This window comes from Stegostoma tigrinum, chromosome 23, assembly GCF_030684315.1.
Source record: "Stegostoma tigrinum isolate sSteTig4 chromosome 23, sSteTig4.hap1, whole genome shotgun sequence".
Classification (NCBI taxonomy): Eukaryota; Metazoa; Chordata; class Chondrichthyes; order Orectolobiformes; family Stegostomatidae; genus Stegostoma; species Stegostoma tigrinum.
The window spans coordinates 48,640,171-48,662,732 of record NC_081376.1 but is presented as its reverse complement, the minus strand read 5'-3'; the positions used below and the strand labels follow the sequence as shown (position 1 = coordinate 48,662,732).

At 42.0% G+C, this 22,562-nt stretch overlaps 1 protein-coding gene across 1 annotated transcript; it reads left to right on the top strand.

Annotated features, from left to right (window-relative positions):
• Positions 1-192: 192 nt before the first annotated feature.
• LOC125462528 (small ubiquitin-related modifier 3-like) lies at positions 193-21,578 on the top strand. The gene is made up of 4 exons (XM_048552653.2): positions 193-315; positions 6,123-6,266; positions 12,432-12,503; positions 20,052-21,578. The coding sequence occupies exons 1-4, from the start codon at positions 292-294 to the stop codon at positions 20,112-20,114; spliced, it is 303 nt and encodes a 100-aa protein (XP_048408610.1). The 5' UTR covers positions 193-291; the 3' UTR covers positions 20,115-21,578.
• The last annotated feature ends 984 nt before the right edge of the window (positions 21,579-22,562 follow it).

Genomic DNA, 22,562 nt, shown 5'->3' with positions numbered 1-22,562 from the left:
AAGTCCTCACCTTAGTTTGACTTGAGTTCCCTGAAGATATCAATGGGATGAGGAGAAACGCTCAGTCTCGCCCCCCGCCGGGCGACTCGCGCCACTGCAGCATGAACACGTGACCCCGCCATCGGGGGCGGGACCAGACCCGGTAGCACGTGACACATTGTGGGTTTGAGATGGGGCTTGGTGGAACAGATCACGTGTTGGTGCAGCAGGCCAATGGTTGGGTGCGGGCTCGCGGAGCGCGCGCGGGGGAGATAAGGAGCGGAAACGAGGCCGCCATTGACGGAGAGGGAGATGGCGGAGGACAAAGCCAAGGGGGTGAGTGAGGGAGCGGGGAGAATCCGGGATAGTGTGGTCCCCGGAGACTGTGTACGTAAGTGTGGGTGGAGAGCCCAGCCTGAGGGGGTCCGGAGCAGAGCGCTAGGCCCCCTGGGTCTCCGAACTGAGCCTGCGGCCTAGGGTTGAGGGGCGCACTAGGCCGCGGACGGGAGTTGCTCCAGGCCCCGGTTAATCTCTTCACTCCATCCCACCCACCTCCATCCCCTTTGACAGGTTAGGGGGTCTGCTGGGTCAGACAGGCCTTTCTCGGTCTGCGGCTCCCTCAGCCTTTGGGCTGGAAGCGGGTGGTGGGGGCTGTCAGTGCGGGGAAGAGAAGCCGCTCCGTTGGAAATCCTCGGCCCGGGACGGCGTGGCTGAATCCCCGGAATCGGGTGGCAGCCACTCCCGCCTGTCCGTGGTCTCTGGGCAGCGGCGTGGAGTCTCTGTACATCGGTAGGGACCCTGTCCTGGAGCTGATTCGCCATCGCTGATGCGGAAAGGCGGATACCGTCCGGAATCTGCTGCTTCGGCGGACTTTATCTTTCAACATCCAGGTGTCGATTTCTACAATAACATCTCACTCCCTTATGTGTGTGTGGACAGCCTCCCTCAGTCACATCAGCATAACTGACGCAGTTTTTAAATACAACTTACAGTTCTGATAGGCAGCGGTTGCTCGACCCAGCAACAACTTATTGTCCAAGTTTTAGTTTTTTTTCCCGAAGCCTGACTTTGTGTGAAGCCCGGCTCGAGTTCAGACCTGGGTGAATAAACTGTTTCCTTAGATTTGTACGTGAATATGGATAAATACTTAAAGCACAACTTCTTAGTATGCGTGCACGCAGGATTTGTTTGGGAAAGTGGTTTATTTTTACGTACAAAGTGTTTAAAAAATTTTTGAATGGGAATCTATTCGTCTGCACATCCTCTTACACTCGTGGACAATTGTTTGAGATGTGTATCTCCTCACAAGTATCAGGCAATATCCATCTCTAGCAAGTGAGAATCTAACCCAGACTCTTCCATTAATGACATTGCTGTCGCTGACTCCTGCATAATCAACAATCTGAAGTTATTATTGACCAGATAATGAACTGGACTGGTCACAAGTACTATAGCCACGAGCTGAAAGGCTAGGAGAGTTGCAGAAATTAATTCAATTAGAGTCATAGAGATATACATCATGGAAACAGACCCCTTGGTCAACACGGACCAGATATCCTACATAAATCCGGGTCAGTTTGCCAGCGTTTGGCCCATATCCTTCTAAAACATTCATTTATATACCCATCCAGGTGTGTTTTTTAAATACTGTAATGGTACCAGACGACTCTCCTCCTCCTCCTCCTTCCTGTGGCAGTATATTCCTTAGACTTCTGGTTTCCACGACGCCTGTCTGATTACAAGGCATAAGTCAGAAGTGCGATGGAAAAATTCCCACTTAATTAGATGACTTGAGTTCCAACAGCCCAAAAGTTTGACACTGTCCTAGACAAAGCAGCTTGCTTTCTTGTTTGCAGATGTAGTGCTATTTCCTTCCTCCTTCATTGCAGCATAGCAGTAGTGTGTACCATCTGCACTGCCACTTTTCACTTTCCAAACCCACGACTGCTATCATCTACAGGGTAACACATACATGGGATACCACCACTTGCGAGTTCCCTTCCAAGCCACTCACCTTCCCACCTTACAAGTGTATCACCATTCTATCGGTGTCACTGAGTCAAAATCCTCAAATTCCCTTCCTAACAGCATTGTGGGTCCAGTTAAACCAAGTGGATTGCAGCATTTCAAGAAAGTGCCTCACCACTTTATCGAGGACACCTAGGAATGGGCAATAAATGCTGACCAGCTTTGGAATAACAATTTGGTTTCTCTCTGCACAAAAGCACCTAGGATTTAAGCTCTTTCAGCATTTTTTTATTTACTCTAAATGACTTGTTCTTCACACAGTTGTTCCATCCCCAAGTATAGAACTTTTACAAAACCTGTTATTTCCACATTGTGTGCCTCTATCTTGCATTCATTTATAGTTCCAAACTTATTTGAGGCTTAATTCCTCTCACTTCCAAATCTACACTGCATGCTTAACTCTTCAGTCAGCACTTCCCACTGTTATGTCACTTAGAGGCTTGAAAATTGCCAAGCCTCAGTGAGTATGGAGGAGGCTGGAGCAGAGCTTTGAGTTAGGTTGTGGTGGGGAGGGGCACAAAATGTTTAATCTTCAGGGATTTTTAAGAATTTAGTTTTTCATTGGCTTTTTTTTTAGGAAGCAGTAATCAGGGCTCGGATCTGTCAGTTAGACCATATCCTGTATCTTAAGAAAAAACAAGGATGCCAAAGGGCCTCACAGCTGTTAACACTTAGTCTGAGCTCCACTCTGGTAGTTGCAGCTCAGTTTGTGTGACTGACAGTGAGAGGATTCCTAACTCAAGTCTTGCTTGTCTGTTATGCCAATTAGTACTAGGTAATGTCATTTCAGGAGAGAGAAGGTGAGGGTACTGTGTGAGTGTGATAATCTAGATTCATCTTGTCTTGATTCCAAAACACAAGACTGCAGTTTAACTTATGACAGGTACCAGTGATGCGCTTCTGGTGCTGACCTGTCATATTGGCATTCAGCAATCTTCTAGGCAGTGCTGTATTTCCTAATCTTTAAGTTGATTTTTGGAGCATAAACCATTATTTTGAAAACTATGTACTCCAAAAGTGAATTTTTGGGTTTATCCCAATAATCTTTTAGTCTTGGTGATTTCTGCTTTTTTGTGATTAATGGGCTGTTTAGTTATTAGGTTGTTTTGTTACGTGGACGAGATTCAGAGGCTTGTTCTGTAAAATAACCCAAGCTCCTAATGTTTTCTTCTGCAGAATATTGTCTTTGGAGCACTCATACTATTGCCGTTTACCTGGTAAAGTTGCTTATGTTTTATGTTCATTAATACTAGACCTCATTATTTCCCTCTCAGTTTTGCTCCAACTCAGCACTGCCATCTTTTTTCCCCAAGTTAAGGAAAATATAACCAGCTTGTTTCCATTGAGAAGTGGAAATGTTTTCACTTGAATGAGTATTAAGTTCCGTTTCTGAATACAAGTGGAGTTAAAAGCACTGATTTCTGTCGGATTCCAAATTAAAGCTGTCTGGCAGCAAGAACAGTTAGGATTACCTTCCATACTTGACATAACTTGCCAAAAGGGGATTTGAGTAACTCTTCAAGCCTTGTTTAAAACTGAACTTGCATTTATATAGTGCCTTTAGTGCAAAAAAAGTTCAAAATACAGAGGAAAGGTGGAGATATAACTAAGAATTTGGTCAGTAACAAGATGGCTTTGAAGGATGATGTGAGACGTTCAATGAGGATTTTCCAAAAAGTACATCTGAAGGTGGATGAGGAATGTACAAAAAATTTGTTTGAAGGCATGGGCCCTGAGGAGGACGTCGAGGTAGTATGGTAGTTTGTAGCTTTGAACATGATGGAGCACACTTTGATATTACCTCGGCCCCACATAAATTCAATCAGCTGTGGGCTGAGGTACTGTCTTTTGGATGATACTTCAGTCCCGCCTTAAGCTTTGGATGTTAAAGGTCCATTGGCGCTTTTTTTTTGAAAGTGAATAGGGCCATTCTTCCTCAATCAACCTTAATGTCATCTGATTATTATCACTTCCTTGTTTCATTTGTAAGAATACAGATGTTAATGGAGCTGCCACAACCAATGAAGAAACATAGATAATAAAATGTGAGGCTGGATGAACACAGCAGGCCAAGCAGCATCTCAGGAGCACAAAAGCTGACGTTTCGGGCCTAGACCCTTCATCAGAGAGCTCCTGAGATGCTGCTTGGCCTGCTGTGTTCATCCAGCCTCACATTTTATTATCTTGGAATTCTCCAGCATCTGCAGTTCCCATTATCAGTGAAGAAACATGATGGTTAGATTTTGCAGTGGGATCAGCAGTAGGTAGTGGGGTTTAAAAGTGTAGGGCATTGAAGAACTTGATCTCAAATACAGTGAAATTGTGTTTGGGGATGAGGGAGCCACAACTGGAAATGCCTCAGAGACTTGTTTTTTTTTCTGAAAGGGAGCAGACTTGGTGACATACAGTGTAAAGGTGAAAGTGACAATGCAAAACATTAGAAGAATAGCAATGAAAAACGAAACCAAAATCAAAAAGACAGCTTCCATAGTATTTTCTTTTCGAATGAAGAAAAGGAGCTATGTACTTCTGCACCCAAATTCTACAGCTCAGCATGTCAGGAGTGGATCTTAAGAGGGAGATAAAGATTTTATCATATTTACATCTTTGCCACATGAGGACACAAAAATGCAGGTCCCCAGGACTGTTTAACATTGTGAACTTTATCATTTAATATCTTCTGCAGCAGTCCTGTATCATATCCTTGGAGGTAATTTCTTGTTTCTTGACCTTTTTCCAAAACCCCAGCCTGCTATTTCTAACTTGCGTGCTACCAGTTAACAACCTTCAATGAGGTTAGTTGCCCTGAATACACTGATAGCCAGCTCTACTTTGTCAATACCCCTTTGTCCCCTCTGCTGTCTGTAATGTCAGAATGCTTTCCTGACACTCTATTCCTCTTCCTGATAGCTGTCTGAGGCTAAATCAGACTTTTTGTCATTGTGTTTAACTATGTTTGAACTTTCATTGTCGAGATGACTAATTTTCTTCTCTAATATTCTCTGATACTATGCCAGTCTCAGCTCTTCTGATACCCACATTCATATTAGTTCTCAATGTGACTATGCCATCACACTTCGGGCCAACCTCACATCTTCCCCGTCTATAAAACTAAGCTCATCCAAAACTGTTGCTTTCATAACTTTCTTTCATTGCCTTTTCTCGCTGGCACACGTTTAAATCAGTGCCTGATTTAAGCAATTTGTGAATGTTTTAAAAAAAAGTAACAGTGGTTTCAGACCCTTTGATCGCTTCTCCTTCCCTATCTCTGTGATGCCTTATAACCTTTCTGACATAACTGCACTGTTTCAATTTGGCTCATGGATCGTGGATTTCAGTCATCCCCTCAGTGGGGACCAGCCTACAGCTGTAAATGCCTGAACATCTGAAATTTCTCCCTTTAACTTCTCCGCATTACTTTTCTTCCCTTCCCTTTTTGAGATGCTCATGTTACATGTTTGATCATGCTTTTAGTCTTTACCCCAACATCCAGTTATGTAGCTCTGTGTCAAATTTGTTTGATCATAGCACTTTCGCAGTAAAGGTGCTATATAAATGCAAATATTCTGTGTAAGTAAAAGTAACTGGAGCCTTTAAATCTGTAAAGATGTTGGGGAAGTTGTCATAACATACAGCGAGAAATGGATGTATTTTTGTAATAATTAGGAGCAACTATATATGAAAATGGATTGAATGGCAGTTTAATAACCATTTCATGAGAATCTGAGGCATGGATATTTCTATAATATAGAAGCTTGCATTAGGAAAAGCACACCAGAACTAATGAACCATGGTTGAGTTCCTTTGTGGACTTGGATTAAATTAAAACCAATCCCTTGAGTTGAGCAAATCAGTATAGACCTACTATGCAAGATCCTATGGTGTTTTGGTTTGTGACTTGCTGAAGTTGAATAGTAGCTACTTGGCAGTTCGAATAAGATATTTAAATCAGTGTGAATACCTTGTGTTTGGAAAAACTGATATAAGATTGAGGCTCTTCTGGAAAGTTAGCTTTCCCTACAAATTGACATTGTCCTAGTATTTGAGCAGCTTGTGTGACTTCTCTTTTGTAATTCTGGATATTGACTGTGATGTTCTCTTTATCTTGACTTTAGGAAAATGTGAAAAGTGAAGGAAATGACCACAGGAATGATCATATTAACCTGAAAGTGGCTGGACAGGATGGTTCAGTCGTACAGTTTAAGATAAAGAAGCAAACACCGCTGAGCAAACTGATGAAAGCATATTGTGAGAGACAGGTTAGTGATATCATTTTGAAATGAATGGAACTAGTTATGGAATGATGGTAAATGTTTGGTTGTTCCAGCAGCCCAGCTAGCCCCACCAACTTGGAACTATTGTATAGAAATATGTTCAGATTTCTTATGCTGTTACATTAGTTCTTTGGTAAGCTGTCAAGCTACTCTTTGTATTTTGTACAAGCAATTGTGAAGCAAACAGACCAAAGTAACAAAAGTACAGCACTGAGGATTCTGGAAATCAACAAATATTTTGCAAATCATATAGCATCTTATTTTTTCTCACGCATGTTAGCCGATTGTTCCAGACCAAAATGTTTTCCTCTGTATTGGTGAACATTTCTGATGGAACAAAATCATCGCTGTGAGGTGTAAATTTCTCTCTCCATTTGGATGCTGTGTATTTCCAGCATTCTGCTCTTAATTTAAGCCAAAGTGATATTTCCTGTTTCTTCCTGATTCCCCTAGGACTGGGTGCTTATCACTGCTGTGCTCATTTATTTTAAGAATTGCAACAAGAACAGTTCAGGACATGCATTTGTATGAACCATATTGTTTAAAGTAGTGATTTGAAATGTTCTCTCTCTATATTGAGGTTGTTAGTGTCCCGCAAGAAGTTAGTGTTTAAATGTTGAATGTAAATAGTGGTCATTTTTTTGAAAGGGAGAGGACCATTTCTGTTTTCGTTTGGAACTCAAACAATTTTTCATTAAAATTAGGTAAGGGGTAACTTCAAAACATTGTTTCAAAGTTGATTTTGACTTGCTGTTTATGTTTCATTTTGGGCTTTAATCCTATAATTTTCTGGCTTTGATAGTTTAAGTGTGCTTCTAACTTCCTATATTGCAGAATGCACGAATATCCAAGACAATTTATGGTGGCAGGATAGCACTACAACTTGGGTTTTATCTGCCATAAAAACTTAAATGATGTTAGAGCAAGTAAATCGTTGTAACAAAAATGTAGTGGTTCACTTAGCTGGCTTCTGAAGTTGTTAAATAAAGTGTGGCTGTTGTGCTGAGCTGAAAAAGCACCTTTTGTTGTATCCAAAATGCATGCATTGTTCACAAAAATGAGATAGGAGCAGGCCCACTTGCCTGTTTTTGTCATAGTATTTAAAACAAAATCTTACTGGTCTCAAACCTGCTCCTCCTCTTCAGACTGAATGTAAAACTATCATATTTTGATTTCATCCACCCAGGGGTATTGTTGCTGAAGTTGTTAATGAACCCTAAATCTTTGCACAATACAAAATGTATTAATAGCTTTTAATGAACATTTCTATAAAATTGTTTCATGCAAGTTTTCAGTGAAAATCTTACTTGCTGCTAGAGGGTTTGGTGGTACAGGTTCAGCTGAAGCTCTGAGGGAATTGGATAATTTAAATTTGGTGTAGAATTAGAATTGTGAATGTAACAGGCTAAAAGGCCTTTGTGATGCAAGCTTTGCATAATAACCTCTATCAATTGACCTTAGTCGTCTTCCAACTCCAGTATTTTCCTATTCAAATCTCTCAACTGTCAAAACAGACACAATGACATGTCCCATGGTCAGTGTTTTTTACCATTTATTTCTTCTGCGACACTTGACACCATCTTCCCGTTCCAAAATCTCTCCTCTTTTCCTCTTTGACTGTGTTCCCGTAGTTCCTTTCTGACCCATCTGAAATGCAATGCCAATAGGTCCAGAAAAGCCCTGCTTCCATCACCTCTGGCGTCACCAAAAGATTTTATACTTGGCATTTTCTGTTTTAGCCTTTTGGTCCTTCCAGTGAAAATTTCAACTTTTTCTCATTGAATACTTAGATGGTTAGTTTACTAGTGTCTTAGATGTGAATTCATGCAGAATGTTCACTATTGCCTTCAAAACATTAAACTTCTATTCGAACTGACACATCTTCAGGCACAATTTCATTTAATGTCAACATTCCTTGTAATTTATGCTTTTTGAAGTCATAATTTTGTCTACCTGTCATTAATAATATTTTGATCATCTTGAAATAAATTATGATCACTCACTCATATCTTTCACCTTCGGCCCTTCTCACGATTCTGCTCCTAGTGGAATCATGAAATTCTTATAGGGCAGTAGAGGCCATTTGGTCAATGAAATCTGCACCAACCATCTGAAGAGCACCCCAACCAGACACACCCCATTCCTGTAACCCCATGTTTAGCCTGGCTAATCCACCAAGCCTAGACATCCCTGGATGCTGCAGGGCAATTTAGTGTGGCTAGTGCACCTTGCCTGTGCATCTTTAGACTGTGCGAGGAAATGAGAGCATCTGGTGGGAACCTCACAGACACAAGGAAGAGCATGAAAGCTCCACAATCAGTCACTTGATGCTGGAATCAAATCACTGTCCCTGGTGCTGAGTGGCAGCAGTGCTAACCACTGTGCTGCCCAAAGTACACAATGTTATACTGGCCTGTACAACTGTGCTCATCTTGCAAGTGATTTAACATCTCATGGTATGTATTGTATGACATTACATTTCCTAATAGTTGTCTTTTGTCCATTTTGATTCATCCAAATTTCATCTTTCTGCAGTGCTTGGATACTTCACTGGTGTCTTAGGCATACAGGATATTCAATATTACCTTCAAAACATTAAATTTCTCTGAGGTTGTTGACAAACACTCACAAGGATTAAAGACTCCATTCCCACAACATGCAGAACCAAAGTGGTTTACAAAATACCATGCAACAACTGCCATAAGTATTACATCTGACAGACAGGAAGGAAACTAGCCATCAGAATCTACAAACATCAGCTAGCAGCAAAACGGCGCAGTGAACCCTCCTTAATACTGGTACTCTCAGACAATGAAGGCCATCAGTTTAACTGGGACAAGGTAACCATAGTATCTAAGCCAAATATAGACAGCACAGGAATTCGCAGAGGCATGGTTCTCCACCTGTAATGCAATGAACAAAGAATAAAATTGAACCCTGTATACAAATCCATACAGATTAAAACTAGAAATGACACTACTCATGATAATGGGCCAGACAGTATAAATTCAAAGCGGCGTGGAATAACTTTGCTTCATTGGAGACTCCACTGATCATGCCACCTAGCATGGTGATGAAATGTCTGAACAAGAACAAGCCAGCTCGGCAAGCAAGTCGACAATCTCACCCACACCCTGAGCTACAGATCTTTCCAAAATATTAAAAATCTCTTTTTGAATTGAAGTTATGTCTTAGGATCATTCAGTTAATGTCATCCACTCCTTTGTAATTTGTACTTTTGAAGTCTTAATTTTGTCTAGCTGTCATTGATAATTTCTCAATCATCTCTAAATAAATTGTATGGTCACTAATTCATGATTCAAGATGGATTTAGACTCAGTTTATGATCTGAAAAGAAAAGCCTAGCTGTTTTGAGTATCAAACTTTGCCAAGTGGATTGAAGCTACCCATGTCAGTAATACCTCTTAGTTAATTGCACCTCTCTGAATCTTCACATTGGAATATTGTGTTCTGATTTATTCTCTTTAGTTAAGGAAGGATGTTAATGCACTTGAAACCATTCAAATGCCTAGAATGGGTGGATTGTCTTCAGGCAAGTTTGGACAGACTAAGCTTGTATCTGCTGGACTTTAGAAGAGTAAGAGGCAACTTACTTAGTTGAAATGTAAGTTCCTAAGGGATGTGGAAAGGATTTTTCTATTTTGTGGGAGAAAGACTGGTTTTAAAAGTGGTGCGGGGGGGGGTGCAGAATTAAGACTGAAATGTGATTTTGTTTTAATTCCCCAGAGGATCCCATGGTTTGTTAGAAATGTATTTCTCAGACAGTGGCGTGCAGAGTCTTTGAATATTTTAAGGCAGTGGGGAATAGCCTCCCAGTAAACAAGGGAAATAAAGTTTGCGGGAATGTGGAGTTGTCAGATCAACTGCAGTCTTATTCACTGGTGGAATGTGCTAAAGGGGCAGGGTGGATCACTACTCCTAATTCATGTGTTTTTCTTTGTCACTTTTTTTTGCCAGTCACATTAAATTGATGTTCTTTGGTTCTTGGCATGTTCACCAGTGGGGCCAGTTTCTATTTATCTTGTCCAGTCCTTCAGTTTTGATTGTGTCTCAGATCTCCTCTGAGCCTTCAATAAGAACAATTTCAGCTTTGTCAATCTGTCCCCACAAATGAAGTGTCTCATTCTTGGAACCGTTCTTGTAAATTTTTTTTTAATGTATATTCTCCAGTGTTCACATCTTTGCCAAAGTACGGTGCTCCAGATGGATCACGGTACTCCCATATTTTGCAAATGCTATTGTACTGTATCTCAAACTGCTTTCTTAACCTGTCTAGAGGACACTGATTTAAAGATCAGTGCAATATTGCTAGACCCTTCAGCTCTTGAACCCTCTCAAGAATTGTATCCCTTTGTTTATTTTATAGACTATGCTTACGTTTTGATAGGAAGAGCATCACTTCATTTCTGGACGTTGTTTCGACTCCCACATGTCTTTCCAATCCATCAGCTAGGCCATGATCTCTTGCTGTCTATCATTGTTCCCTTGACAAAACGTGGAAGCACTGAATTGTGATCAGCTAATTTTGAAATTGTGGCTTGCACACCCAACATGGATATTTGAAGTAGATTAGTGAAAGGTCCAATTTTTGACCCATGGAGAATCATACGACGTACCTATCTCGCCATTGTTGTCTGTCTTCTGTCTCTCAGCCAACTTCTACATTGCCACCCTTCCATGAACTTCAACTTTGTGGATAGTATGTGGCACTGAATCCATAGTCAGTTGCCAGAAAAACCCATCTGGTCTGGCCTGCACTTGACTCCAGATCCACAGCAATGTGGTTGACTCTTGACTGCCCTCTGGGCAATAAGTGCTGTCTAGCCAGCAACGCCTTCACCCCATGAATGAATAAAGGACTTTTTCACACTACCTAACCCTTAAATTCCTTTATTAGTCTACATTTGTCAAGATCTGGATCATCATTTCCTAAACCTTTCTCATCACCAAGATTAAGCTGCTGCATTTGCCCTTTGCATCATTCCTGCATCGAGGGAGGATTGGAAGATTTTGGCTAGTGGATCTGCAGTTTTTACCCTTCATTCCTTTGATGTCCTCTGTATCCAACCTGTTCCTGGTGTCTTATTAACTTCTAAATAGTGTCTTTCCAATGGCATCTCTGTCAATTTCCAACCGCCAACTTGTTCACTACTAATTTCGCAGCTCTTTCTTGCATGATAAAACCAGACGTGCAATCTGCTGAAGATAATCCTAATACAGAAATGATGTATCAAAGCTGCAACCACTAGTGTGGTAGATCCAGTGTATATAATGAAGTCTAATACCTGTTCAGTGAATTTTTTTTCTCAGCCATGTCTTTGAAATGTCAGTCTCTATATCAATGCTTTTATGAATGCGAAAATCTAACACTGATGTCCCAGTTAGTGATTATTTTAACCTGGTACAATTGAAAAGATTCTGACACAAGCCTTGAAAATTATATAAATCAAGACAATAAATGGGTTTATTCCCTGCACTGCTATTGATTTGCTTAACATACATAGTCTGACCTCAGTTCATAGGAAGCATGGGCTAATCTATTTGAACTGGTTTTGTATTGAGTGCAAGACAGTATCTGGAGAAATCCGTCTTGCTGTTCTTTTTTAAAAGTTGAAATCTCTGAAATCTGGAAAAGGCCATTAAGGTGGGGACTTAATTTCATATTTCCAATTTCAGTAGTTTTGGATGGGTAACTTTTTAACATTGCTTTAGAATAGAAGTAGTTAAACTACAGTTTGAGATATTCAGGCTCTCGTCACCTGGGATAGTACTTCCCAAATGTCCCACTGTGCCCCCTTTTTGAAGGCTTGAAAGTTATTGTAGTTCCTCAATGAGAATTGAAATAACAGGTGCATCTTTGAGAGGAAGCACAGCTACTGTAGCTCATGCAGAGTTCCAGGTCATTTTTATTACTTCAAAGTTTGTGACCATCACTTTGGGAAGTCCTGACCAAGAACTGTTACAGCCAGGGATAACGATGTGGCTTTCATACCACTGCTCTTAAGGTGAGTCAGAACCAGGTGTCAGAAATGAAGAGGTGATAACGTTGCACCGTTTTTTTTTAACCACAGCTAATAGCAAGGATCAGCCGACTGAAATTTGTCACTCAGGTTTTTTTTTGTGTGGCAGGGCTTGCAGATCAGACAGATCAGGTTTCGTTTTGATGGGCAGCCAATAAATGAAACTGATACACCGGCTATGGTGAGTACCTTTTCTCATGGTTTGGTGATAGAGACCAGATTTTCATTAGCTGCAGGGGATGGGGCATGGATTCTCCAGAGAAAAGCGTAAAAATGTGAATGTTACTATAATGAAAATTGCCTATCTACTGTAAAGGACTGCGCACCGTCTGTCAGAATCTGTCAATGGGGAAAAGAAATTCAGGACTGGATCCAGTGGTCGTGAATCCACATATAAAGAGGAGTGGCCGTAGTGCACTAGACTATTAAGTGATCAGTGGAACAATTCTTGATTTATACTCAATGATAATTGTTAAATTCTAGTATTTTGTGAAACATCAAAAGTTTAAACCCTTTTGCTTCCCTTCTTGACTTTCACCCATCTAACTATCCACAAGAATGTAAAAAGTAAGAGCAAGAGTAGGAATGTGACCCCTCAAGTCTGTTTCACCATTCTGCAAGATCATGGCTGATAATGATCTTGACCTCAGCTCTCTTTTCTAGAGTATCCGTATCCCTATAACTCGGCTATGGTTAGAGGTTTTGATTGCTTAATGGTATTGTTGCTGGAATAGTAATCCAGAGACCCAGGAAAAGCTCTGGGGACCTGGGCTGAATCTCGCCACCTTACTTTGTGTAATTGTAATTTAGAAAGAATTGCATTGAAAAGTTTAATTGCCTTGAAACTGTTATTGATTGTTAGTGAACCAGATGTTTTTTAAATGCCCTTTTAAGGAAGGAAATTGCTGTCCTTGCCTTTTGTCCAAGTGATCCCAGGTGCAAAGCAGTGGGGCCGAATAATGTGAGGTGGCCTCCGAATAATCCGGCAAGCCACTCAGTTGCATCAAATGTTTCAAATGGAAATGAAACCAGATGAACCACCTGATAGTGACCTAATCGTCAAGATCTACAACAGCAAACTAAGCCATGTCAACCCTGCAAAGTCCTCCTTATTAATATCTGGAGTCTAGTGCCAAACTGGGAGAGCAGCCTCATGAACCAAACTACAGCAGCCTGGTGTAGTCATAGTAATGGAATTATACCTTGCAAATAATGTCCCAGACAGCAACATTGCCATTCCAGCAGAGGTGACAGCACTGCTAGACAGTCAGGAGGCAGTTGCCCCGAGTGTCCTCAACATTGACTCTGGATCCCATGAAGTGTCTTGGCATCGGGTCAAGCATTGGGAAGGAAACCAACTGATTAATCTCTCACCTCTAGGCCTCCTCGCGCTTGGAGGAAGCACTGAGAGTAATAAGGATGCAAAACTGTCTGTCACCATCAGGAGTGTCTTGGGACCTCCACTCAGACTGAGCTGATTGAGTCCTAAAGGACTAAGTATGGGTGGTGAAGGAATTAAGAAGAGGGCGTAAACGTATTTCACCTCATCCTCACCAGTCTGTCTGTCGCAGATGCCTCCCTCCATGACTGTATTGTTCAGAGTGACCACTGGACAATACTTGTGGAGATCCCATTTTCAGTAAACATGGTGCGACATTGTCATGATGCAAATGGGCTAGATTCTGAACAGATATAGCAACTCAAGATGGACCATGAATGCAACAGAATGAACCAGTAGCAGAATTGTACTATAAGACAATTTGCAATCTCATGGCCTGGCATATCATCCACTCTACCATTACCATAAATCCCACAGATCAACGCAGATTCAATGAATTATGCAGAAAACATGGTAGGAGCAGCATCAGACTTATCTAAAACTGAGGTGTCGACCTGATGCAAACAGTCCTGTGTTGTAGTTTCATACCAAACAACATAAGTGGCAGGTTATAACAGGCTGAGTGATTCCATAACTCATAGCTCAAATCTAAGCTCTGCAGTCCTGCCACATCTAGTCATGAATGGTGGTGGGCAATTAAACCATTCACTGGAGGAGGCAGCTGTGATGGGGAAGCCCAGAAGTGAATCAGTGCAAAAAATAAGGCTGAAGTCTTTGTAATAATTTAGCTGGAAGTGCTGAGTTGATGAACCATCCTGGCTTCCTCTAAGAGGACCCCAGCATCACAAGTACCAGTCTTCAGCCAATTTGGTTCACTTCATTTAATATCAAGATGTGGTTGAGGACACAGTTAATGGGCTCTGATGCCATTTGAGCAATTGTACTTAAGATGTATGCTGCAGAACTTGTGCCCCTAGCCAAGCTATTTTAGTACAGCTGCAAAACTGACATCTGCTCTACCCTGTGGAAGATTGCCCAGATATGTCCTGTTTACACACAGCAATCTAGCTAGTTAGTACACTATCAATCTACTCTTGATTATTATTAAAGTGCTGTCACAAAACTTGCTTAGCAATAACCTGCTCGTTGACACTGGTTGCATTTCACTTGTGCCTCTCGACGCCTGACTGGAACAAAAGAGCTGAATTCCAAGATGGGATGAGAGTAAATGCCACTTACATCAGGGCTGCATATGTCCATCAAGGAATCTCTAGCAAATTTGGTCATTGTGAATGTGGGTGGTGTTAGTGATGGGAGAGAAGGAAGAAAGGTGGAAGGAGGAGGAGGAAAGCTCTCTGCTTGTTGGAGTCATACTTGATACAAAGGATAATAGTTGTGCTTCTTGGAGGGTGTCAGTTCAGTTAAAGTACAACTCTACGGGGGTTCCTCAAGATATGTCCTATGTCCAGCCATCTTTAACTGCTTTATGAGTTTCCCTCTATAAGGTCAGAAGTGGGGGGATGTTTGCTGATGTGCCATGTTCAATCCCTTTCCTAACTCTGAGGTTGAAATTGCAGCAAGATCTAGACAATACTAAGGCTTGGACTAATAAAATGATAAGTAACATTTGTGTCACACAAACGTCAGGCAATGACCATTGCTGACTAAAGAGAATGTAGCCATCCAAAGTATTGTCATCGCTATCAACATCCTGGGGTTACCATTGACCAGAAACTGAACTTTGCTAACCTTGGCTGTCCTTCAGGAGCAGGTCAGAGGCTGGAAATCCTGTCGTGAGTAACAAATGTCTAAACTCCCACCTACAGGACACGAGTTTGGAGTGTGATGAGTGCAACTCCCAACAACAAAGCTTGACACCTTCAGGATCATCGTGCTTGATTGGCACTGCATCCACAACATTCACTCCTTCCATCTCTGATGCTCAGCAGCATTATTTGTCATCTACTAAATACAGTGCTGCAATTCACCAAGACTCCTTACCACCATCTAGAATGAAAATTACTGTGTATACGTGGGAACACTACTGCCTGCAAGTTTCTCATCCTGCCTTGTAAATATTGCTGTTCCTTCGGCGTGATTGGGTGAAAATCCAAGAGCTCCCTCCCTAATGGCATTGTGGGTGTACCTGCCATTAATTAAATTGCATTGATTCAAGAAGGCAGCCCACCTAAGGACCCCAAGGGATAGGCAATAAATGCTAGCCCAGCCAGTGAATCCCATAACCCATGGATGCATTTTTTTTGAAAACCTGCCTTTCTCAGCTTTGAATATATTCTCTTCCTGGGAAAGCTGACACAACTACCTAGATTTCCAGCACATTCTGCCAAAGTGAGAGGCTTGTCAAGTCATTAATGAAGCCATTGTATGATGAGATGCAGGCCAGAAAGATGTATTCAATGCACTGGTATTTTTATTTGGGAATTCAAAGTAAGCAGCTCACATTAAGGTAGGGAATCGAAGTGGCAAGAAACCAGGAACTCCAGACAGAATTTAAGAGATGACCTAATTTGAATTTGTTTTACCCTGTGTAAAGTCGCATTGACTTTTGTCCCAGTTTTGGCTGGCATGGGAGCCTTTACTAATTTGGTCTGTGCTCTTGATGTTAACATGTTTATTTTGATCAGGTGCCTAAACAGCAGAAGCTTTGTGCATATTAGTTTTCTTTATGAACCCCATCTTAAGCATTCATTATTTACCCCCTTTCTAACAAGGGTCTACTGACAGAACTCTTTTGACTCCTCCCACTTCCTACAGACTAAGGGGGTGGCCATGGGCACCCGCATGGGCCCCAGCTATGCCTGCCTCTTTGTAGGTTACGTGGAACAGTCCCTCTTCCGCACCTACACAGGCCCCAAACCCCACCTCTTCCTCCGGTACATTGATGACTGTATCGGCGCCGCCTCTTGCTCCCCAGAGGAGCTCGAACAGTTCATCCACTTCACCAACACCTTCCACCCCAACCTTCAGTTCACCTGGGCCATCTCCAGCACATCCCTCACCTTCCTGGACCTCTCAGTCTCCATCTCAGGCAACCAGCTTGTAACTGATGTCCATTTCAAGCCCACCGACTCCCACAGCTACCTAGAATACACCTCCTCCCACCCACCTTCCTGCAAAAATTCCATCCCCTATTCCCAATTCCTCTGCCTCCGCCGCATCTGCTCCCACGATAAGACATTCCACTCCCGCACATCCCAGATGTCCAAGTTCTTTAAGGACCGCAACTTCCCCCCCACAGTGATCGAGAACGCCCTTGACCGCGTCTCCCGTATTTCCCGCAACACATCCCTCACACCCTGCCCCCGCCACAACCGCCCAAAGAGGATCCCCCTCGTTCTCACACACCACCCCACTAACCTCCGGATACAACACATCATCCTCCGACACTTCCGCCATCTACAATCCGACCCCACCACCCAAGACATTTTTCCATCCCCACCCCTGTCTGCTTTCCGGAGAGACCACTCTCTCCGTGACTCCCTTGTTCACTCCACACTGCCCTCCAACCCTACCACACCCAGCACCTTCCCCTGCAACCGCAGGAAATGCTACACTTGCCCCCACACCTCCTCCCTCACTCCTAACCCAGGCCCCAAGATGACATTCCACATTAAGCAGAGGTTCACCTGCACATCTGCCAATGTGGTATACTGCATCCACTGTACCCGGTGTGGCTTCCTCTACATTGGGGAAACCAAGCGGAGGCTTGGGGACCGCTTTGCAGAACACCTCCGCTCAGTTCGCAACAAACAACTGCACCTCCCAGTCGCAAACCATTTCCACTCCCCCTCCCATTCTTTAGATGACTTGCCCATCATGGGCCTCCTGCAGTGCCACAATGATGCCACCCGAAGGTTGCACGAACAGCAACTCATATTCTGCTTGGGAACCCTGCAGCCTAATGGTATCAATGTTGACTTCACCAGTTTCAAAATCTCCCCTTCCCCCACCGCATCCCTAAACCAGCCCAGTTCGTCCCCTCCCCCCACCGCACCACACAACCAGCCCAGCTCTTCCCCTCCACCCACTGCATCCCAAAACCAGTCCAACCTCTGTCTGCCTCCCTAACTTGTTCTTCCTCTCACCCATCCCTTCCTCCCACCCCAAGCCGCACCCCCATCTACCTACTAACTTCATCCCACCTCCTTGACCTGTCCGTCTTCCCTGGACTGACCTTTCCCCTCCCTACCTCCCCACCTATACTCTCTCCACCTATCTTCTTTTTTCTCCATCTTCGGTCCGCCTCCCCCTCTCTCCCTATTTATTCCAGAACCCTCACCCCATCCCCCTCTGTGATGAAGGGTCTAGGCCCGAAACGTCAGCTTTTGTGCTCCTGAGATGCTGCTTGGCCAGCTGTGTTCATCCAGCCTCACATTTTATTATCTTGGATTCTCCAGCATTTGCAGTTCCCATTATCTCTCTCCTCTACTGACAGAAGTTTAATTAGATCCCTATTTGTATTTCCAAAATTTGAGCAATTTTGCTGCTGGCACCTAGAATGATTTGATTTGAGATTCATAGATAGAACATAGAACATAGAACAATACAGCGCAGAACAGGCCCATTGGCCCTCGATGTTGCGCTGACATGAGAACTAATCTAACCCCCTCCCCCTACACTATCCCATCATCATCCATATGTTTATCCAAGGACACTTTAAATGCCCCAAATGTGGCTAAGTTAACTACACTGGCAGGCAGGGCGTTCCATGCCCTTACCACTCTGAGTAAAGAACCTGTCTCCGACATCTGTCTTAAATCTATCACCCCTCAATTTGTAGCTATGCCCCCTTGTACAAGCTGAAGTCATCATCCTCGGAAAAAGACTCTCACTGTCCACCCTGTCTAATCCTCTGATCATCTTGTATGTCTCTATTAAATCCCGTCTTAGCCTCCTTCTCTCCAATGAGAACCGACCCAAGTCCCTCAGCCTTTCTTCATAGGACCTGCGCTCCAGACCAGGCAACATCCTGGTAAATCTCCTCTGCACCTTTTCCAATGCTTCCACATCCTTCCTGTAATAGGGCGACCAGAACTGCATGCAATATTCCAAATCGCAATAGCGTTTTGTACAGTTGCATCATGACATCATGGCTCCAGAACACAATCCCTCTACCAATAAAACCTAACACACCGTAAACCTTCTTAACAGCACTAACAACCTGGGTGGCAACTGTAGGGATCTATGTACATGCTCACCAAGATCCCTCTGCACATCCATACTACCAAGAATCTTTCCACTGACCTGGTATTCTGCCTTCCTATTATTCCTCCCAAAGTGAATCACCTCACATTTATCCATATTAAACTCCATTTGCCACCTTTCAGCCCAATTCTGCAGTTTATCCAAGTCTCCCTGCAACCTGCAATATTCTTCCACACTGTCCACCACTCCACCGACTTTAGTGTCATCTGCAAACGTACTAACCCATCCACCTATGCCTGCATCCAAGTCATTTATATAAATGACACACAACAGTGGTCCCAAAACAGATCCTTGAGGCACGCCTTGAGGCACGCCTTGAGGCACCTGACTATAGGCTGAATATTTTCCATCAACCACCACTCGTTGCCTTCTTACAGAAAGCCAGTTTCTAATCCAAACTGCTAAATCTCCCTCAACCCCATGCCTCTGTATTTTCTCCAATAGCCTACCATGTGGAACCTTATCAAAGGCTTTACTGAAGTCCATGTGGACCACATCAACTGCCCTTCCCTCATCCATATGCTTGGTCACCTTCTCGAAAAACTCAACGAGTTTTGTGAGACACGACCTGCCCTTGACGAATCCATGCTGACTGTCTCCAATCAAATTGTTGCTTGCTAGATGATTATAAATCCTATCTCTTATAATCCTTTCCAAAACTTTTCCTACAACAGACATAAGGCTCACAGGTCTATAATTATCTGGGCCATCCCTACTGCCCTTCTTGAACAAGGGCACAACATTTTTAATCCTCCATTCCTCTGATAACTAAAGCTGTAGACAATGAGGACTCAAAGATCAAGGCCAAAGGCTCCGCCACCTCCTCCCTAACTTCCCAGATAATCCTTGGAAAAATCCCATCCGGCCCAGGGAATTTATCTACCTTCACACCTTCTAGAATTTGATAACACCTCCTCCTTACTAACCTTAATCCTTTCAATTCTAGTAGCCCGTAACTGTGCTGGGATTTTGCAATGTTTGCATCGTTGGTACTTTATTAAAACATCAGCTCCACAGCATTTCAGGCATTTCTCCATTCTTGACAGTGTTCTGTTCAACTGTCATGGAGATCATGGTGTAGGAAGGGACGATGTTGATGTATAATTTTTTTGAGATGCTTGGATAAGAAATTCATCTTTTTATTTTGTGTTTTCCCTTTTACAGTTGGAAATGGAAGACGAAGACACCATTGATGTATTCCAGCAGCAGACGGGAGGAACCTGCTAACCTCATGACAGTAATTTAATGTAAATAATGTTCCACACAATGTACATGTTCATGCAACACGCTGTAATTTACTCTATTTTGAACTGCAACATTTGGGGCAATTGCTGTTATAAAAATGTTATAAAAATAGGTAAAGAGCTGTGTGACATCTTTGCAATAAATTGCTTTTTTTTTTCCATTGTTTTACTTTCTGGATACAGGGAATTTTCTTTGTATTTTGGATTAATCCCAATAAAGTTGATCTTGTTTCCTTTACATGTGTTATGGGTTATGTAACTGAAAGAAACAAAGTCAACTTCTGATTTTTGCATTTTGCAGTAGGCAGTTTCAGTCTGTAGTATCATACTCGAAATGATGTGTTATCGGTCAGTTTTATGGAGGACAACACTATTCTTCCTAATCCTGTCCTTGCTGCACATGTGTGTCTGGAATCTTTAACAAGGATCACATGGTACTGAAACTAGTTGCAGTGCCCCTACTGAGCTTTCTGTATTCATGAATAAAAGCCATGGCAGGTTAGGAGCAGAATTTAAATCAATGCTGCCATTATGTATCTGCTAACTGTGTTGATACTAGCTGGTTTTGGTTTTGAGGTTTGAAACTTGCCCGGTCAAGGGGCAACATTGTTAAAAATGGCTTTTTCCAACACCTCAAAGTTCACTATAGTACAAGTCAACAAATGAGTCATGAAAAGTATTGGTTCCTCAAAGGCCAAGAAACATTTACCAACAATGAGGGATTGCATGTGACTCTTGCTTTGTAGTTTGGACAATGCTGAACTAAACCAGTACAGATTGAGAATCAAACTTGTAGTTCCTATGTTGTAAATGGGGATTGGGGTGGGTCTTACACAATTTTAAAACCTAGTAAAAAGCACTCAACAGAAAAAGAAGTAGATATTTCAAATTTTTTTTGTTAAAATGGACCTTGACCTTGACCTCAACTGCTACATTGTCTACTAATAATTGCTATCTGTTTAGAGGCCCTTCTAATATAGGTAGGGATAGTTTGTAATTTTTTTTGTTAAAGTTGTGCAATAAAATAAGGAAGCCCGTACTGAAGCTTTTGCTTTTCAAGCAATGTGTAATTGTTAATGTGTACAACCATGTCTGAATGTAATAAAACTTCAAATGTGGGAAACCCAGCGTTAAACGTTTCAATTCTGCCTTGGATATGTTGTCTATTGTGCTGCTACTCACCTCTGTAAGTAGCTTAAGTCCAGGTTAGAGATGTGCATGAGAGCAGAGCTCAGTCTAATGGTCTGGCACCCACAAAAAAGTAAACTTGTTGTATACTCAAAGAAACTTGGGATATGCTGACTGTAGGTTGCGGGTATTTGAATTTTTCGACACGAAGATAAAGAATTGCTTTACGTTTGCTGGTGATCCTGACTCATAATGATAGGATCAGATACTTGTATCAGGTTTGAAATAAATCAACTAATTTGTCTTTAAACATCATCAATTGCTGTAGCCTGTGACCGTTTTTCTTTAAATGTATGCGGATTTACTTTGTTTCAAAACATGACACACAACTCGCTCCCACAACCATTCCTCTGGGAGGAAAGATTATTTGACTTTTTTTAAATTCCTAAAATAAGGTAAATTGAATTCAAATACCATTCCATCTGCACTTTTGTTGTGTTTGCTGTGTAAGGGACTGAACTTCCACAACGCTTTGGTTGAATACTTTTGAACTTGGGTGTCATAATGCAAAATGTGTTGTGATTCAGTTTCAGTAATGGATTTGATGGGAAAAAGGAGAAAATTCTAAAGTTTTAAATTAAAGGCCAATTTCATGGGAAGTGAGGGAAAAAAAATTGACTACAGTAAACTTGAACTGATAATGGATAAATCCTCAGTTGATTTAATTACAAAATGAAAAGAAGTGGGATAACAATGGATGGCGGAGATTCTAAAGAGCAACATGGACTATAACTCTAGTAATGAATTGCAAAAGGGGAATATGAAAATGTCTTGCTGAGTATATTGGTTTGCAGCAAGCATTTTCTGTTAATACATTGAGAGGGTGGTGAGGGGAATTTAGATTCATTAAAACCAGATGTAGCCAAGCCTGAATAAACAATAAGGAAATGGCAGACTTGTTAAATTAATTCTTTGCATATGTTATTACTTTGGAGGAAGTGGATAAAACACCAGAGGTAGAAGGGAATTTTTTTTAAGTCTTAAGGGAGGAATCCAGTGGATTAAGTAACTAATACATTAGTGGATAAAATATTTAATTAGAACTCTTCAGACCTGGTGATTTCCAGCCCAAAATATTAATAATAAATGAGAAATTGCAAATGTGTTATTTTCTAAATTTCCTGGTTTAACAATTGTGCATTTGGATTGAAAAGTTGTAATTGTCAACTGGTTGTTTTTTTAAAAAAGAACACATACTGAATAACTGACCACTTGATTAAGTGAGTGTTGATCAAAGGGCTTG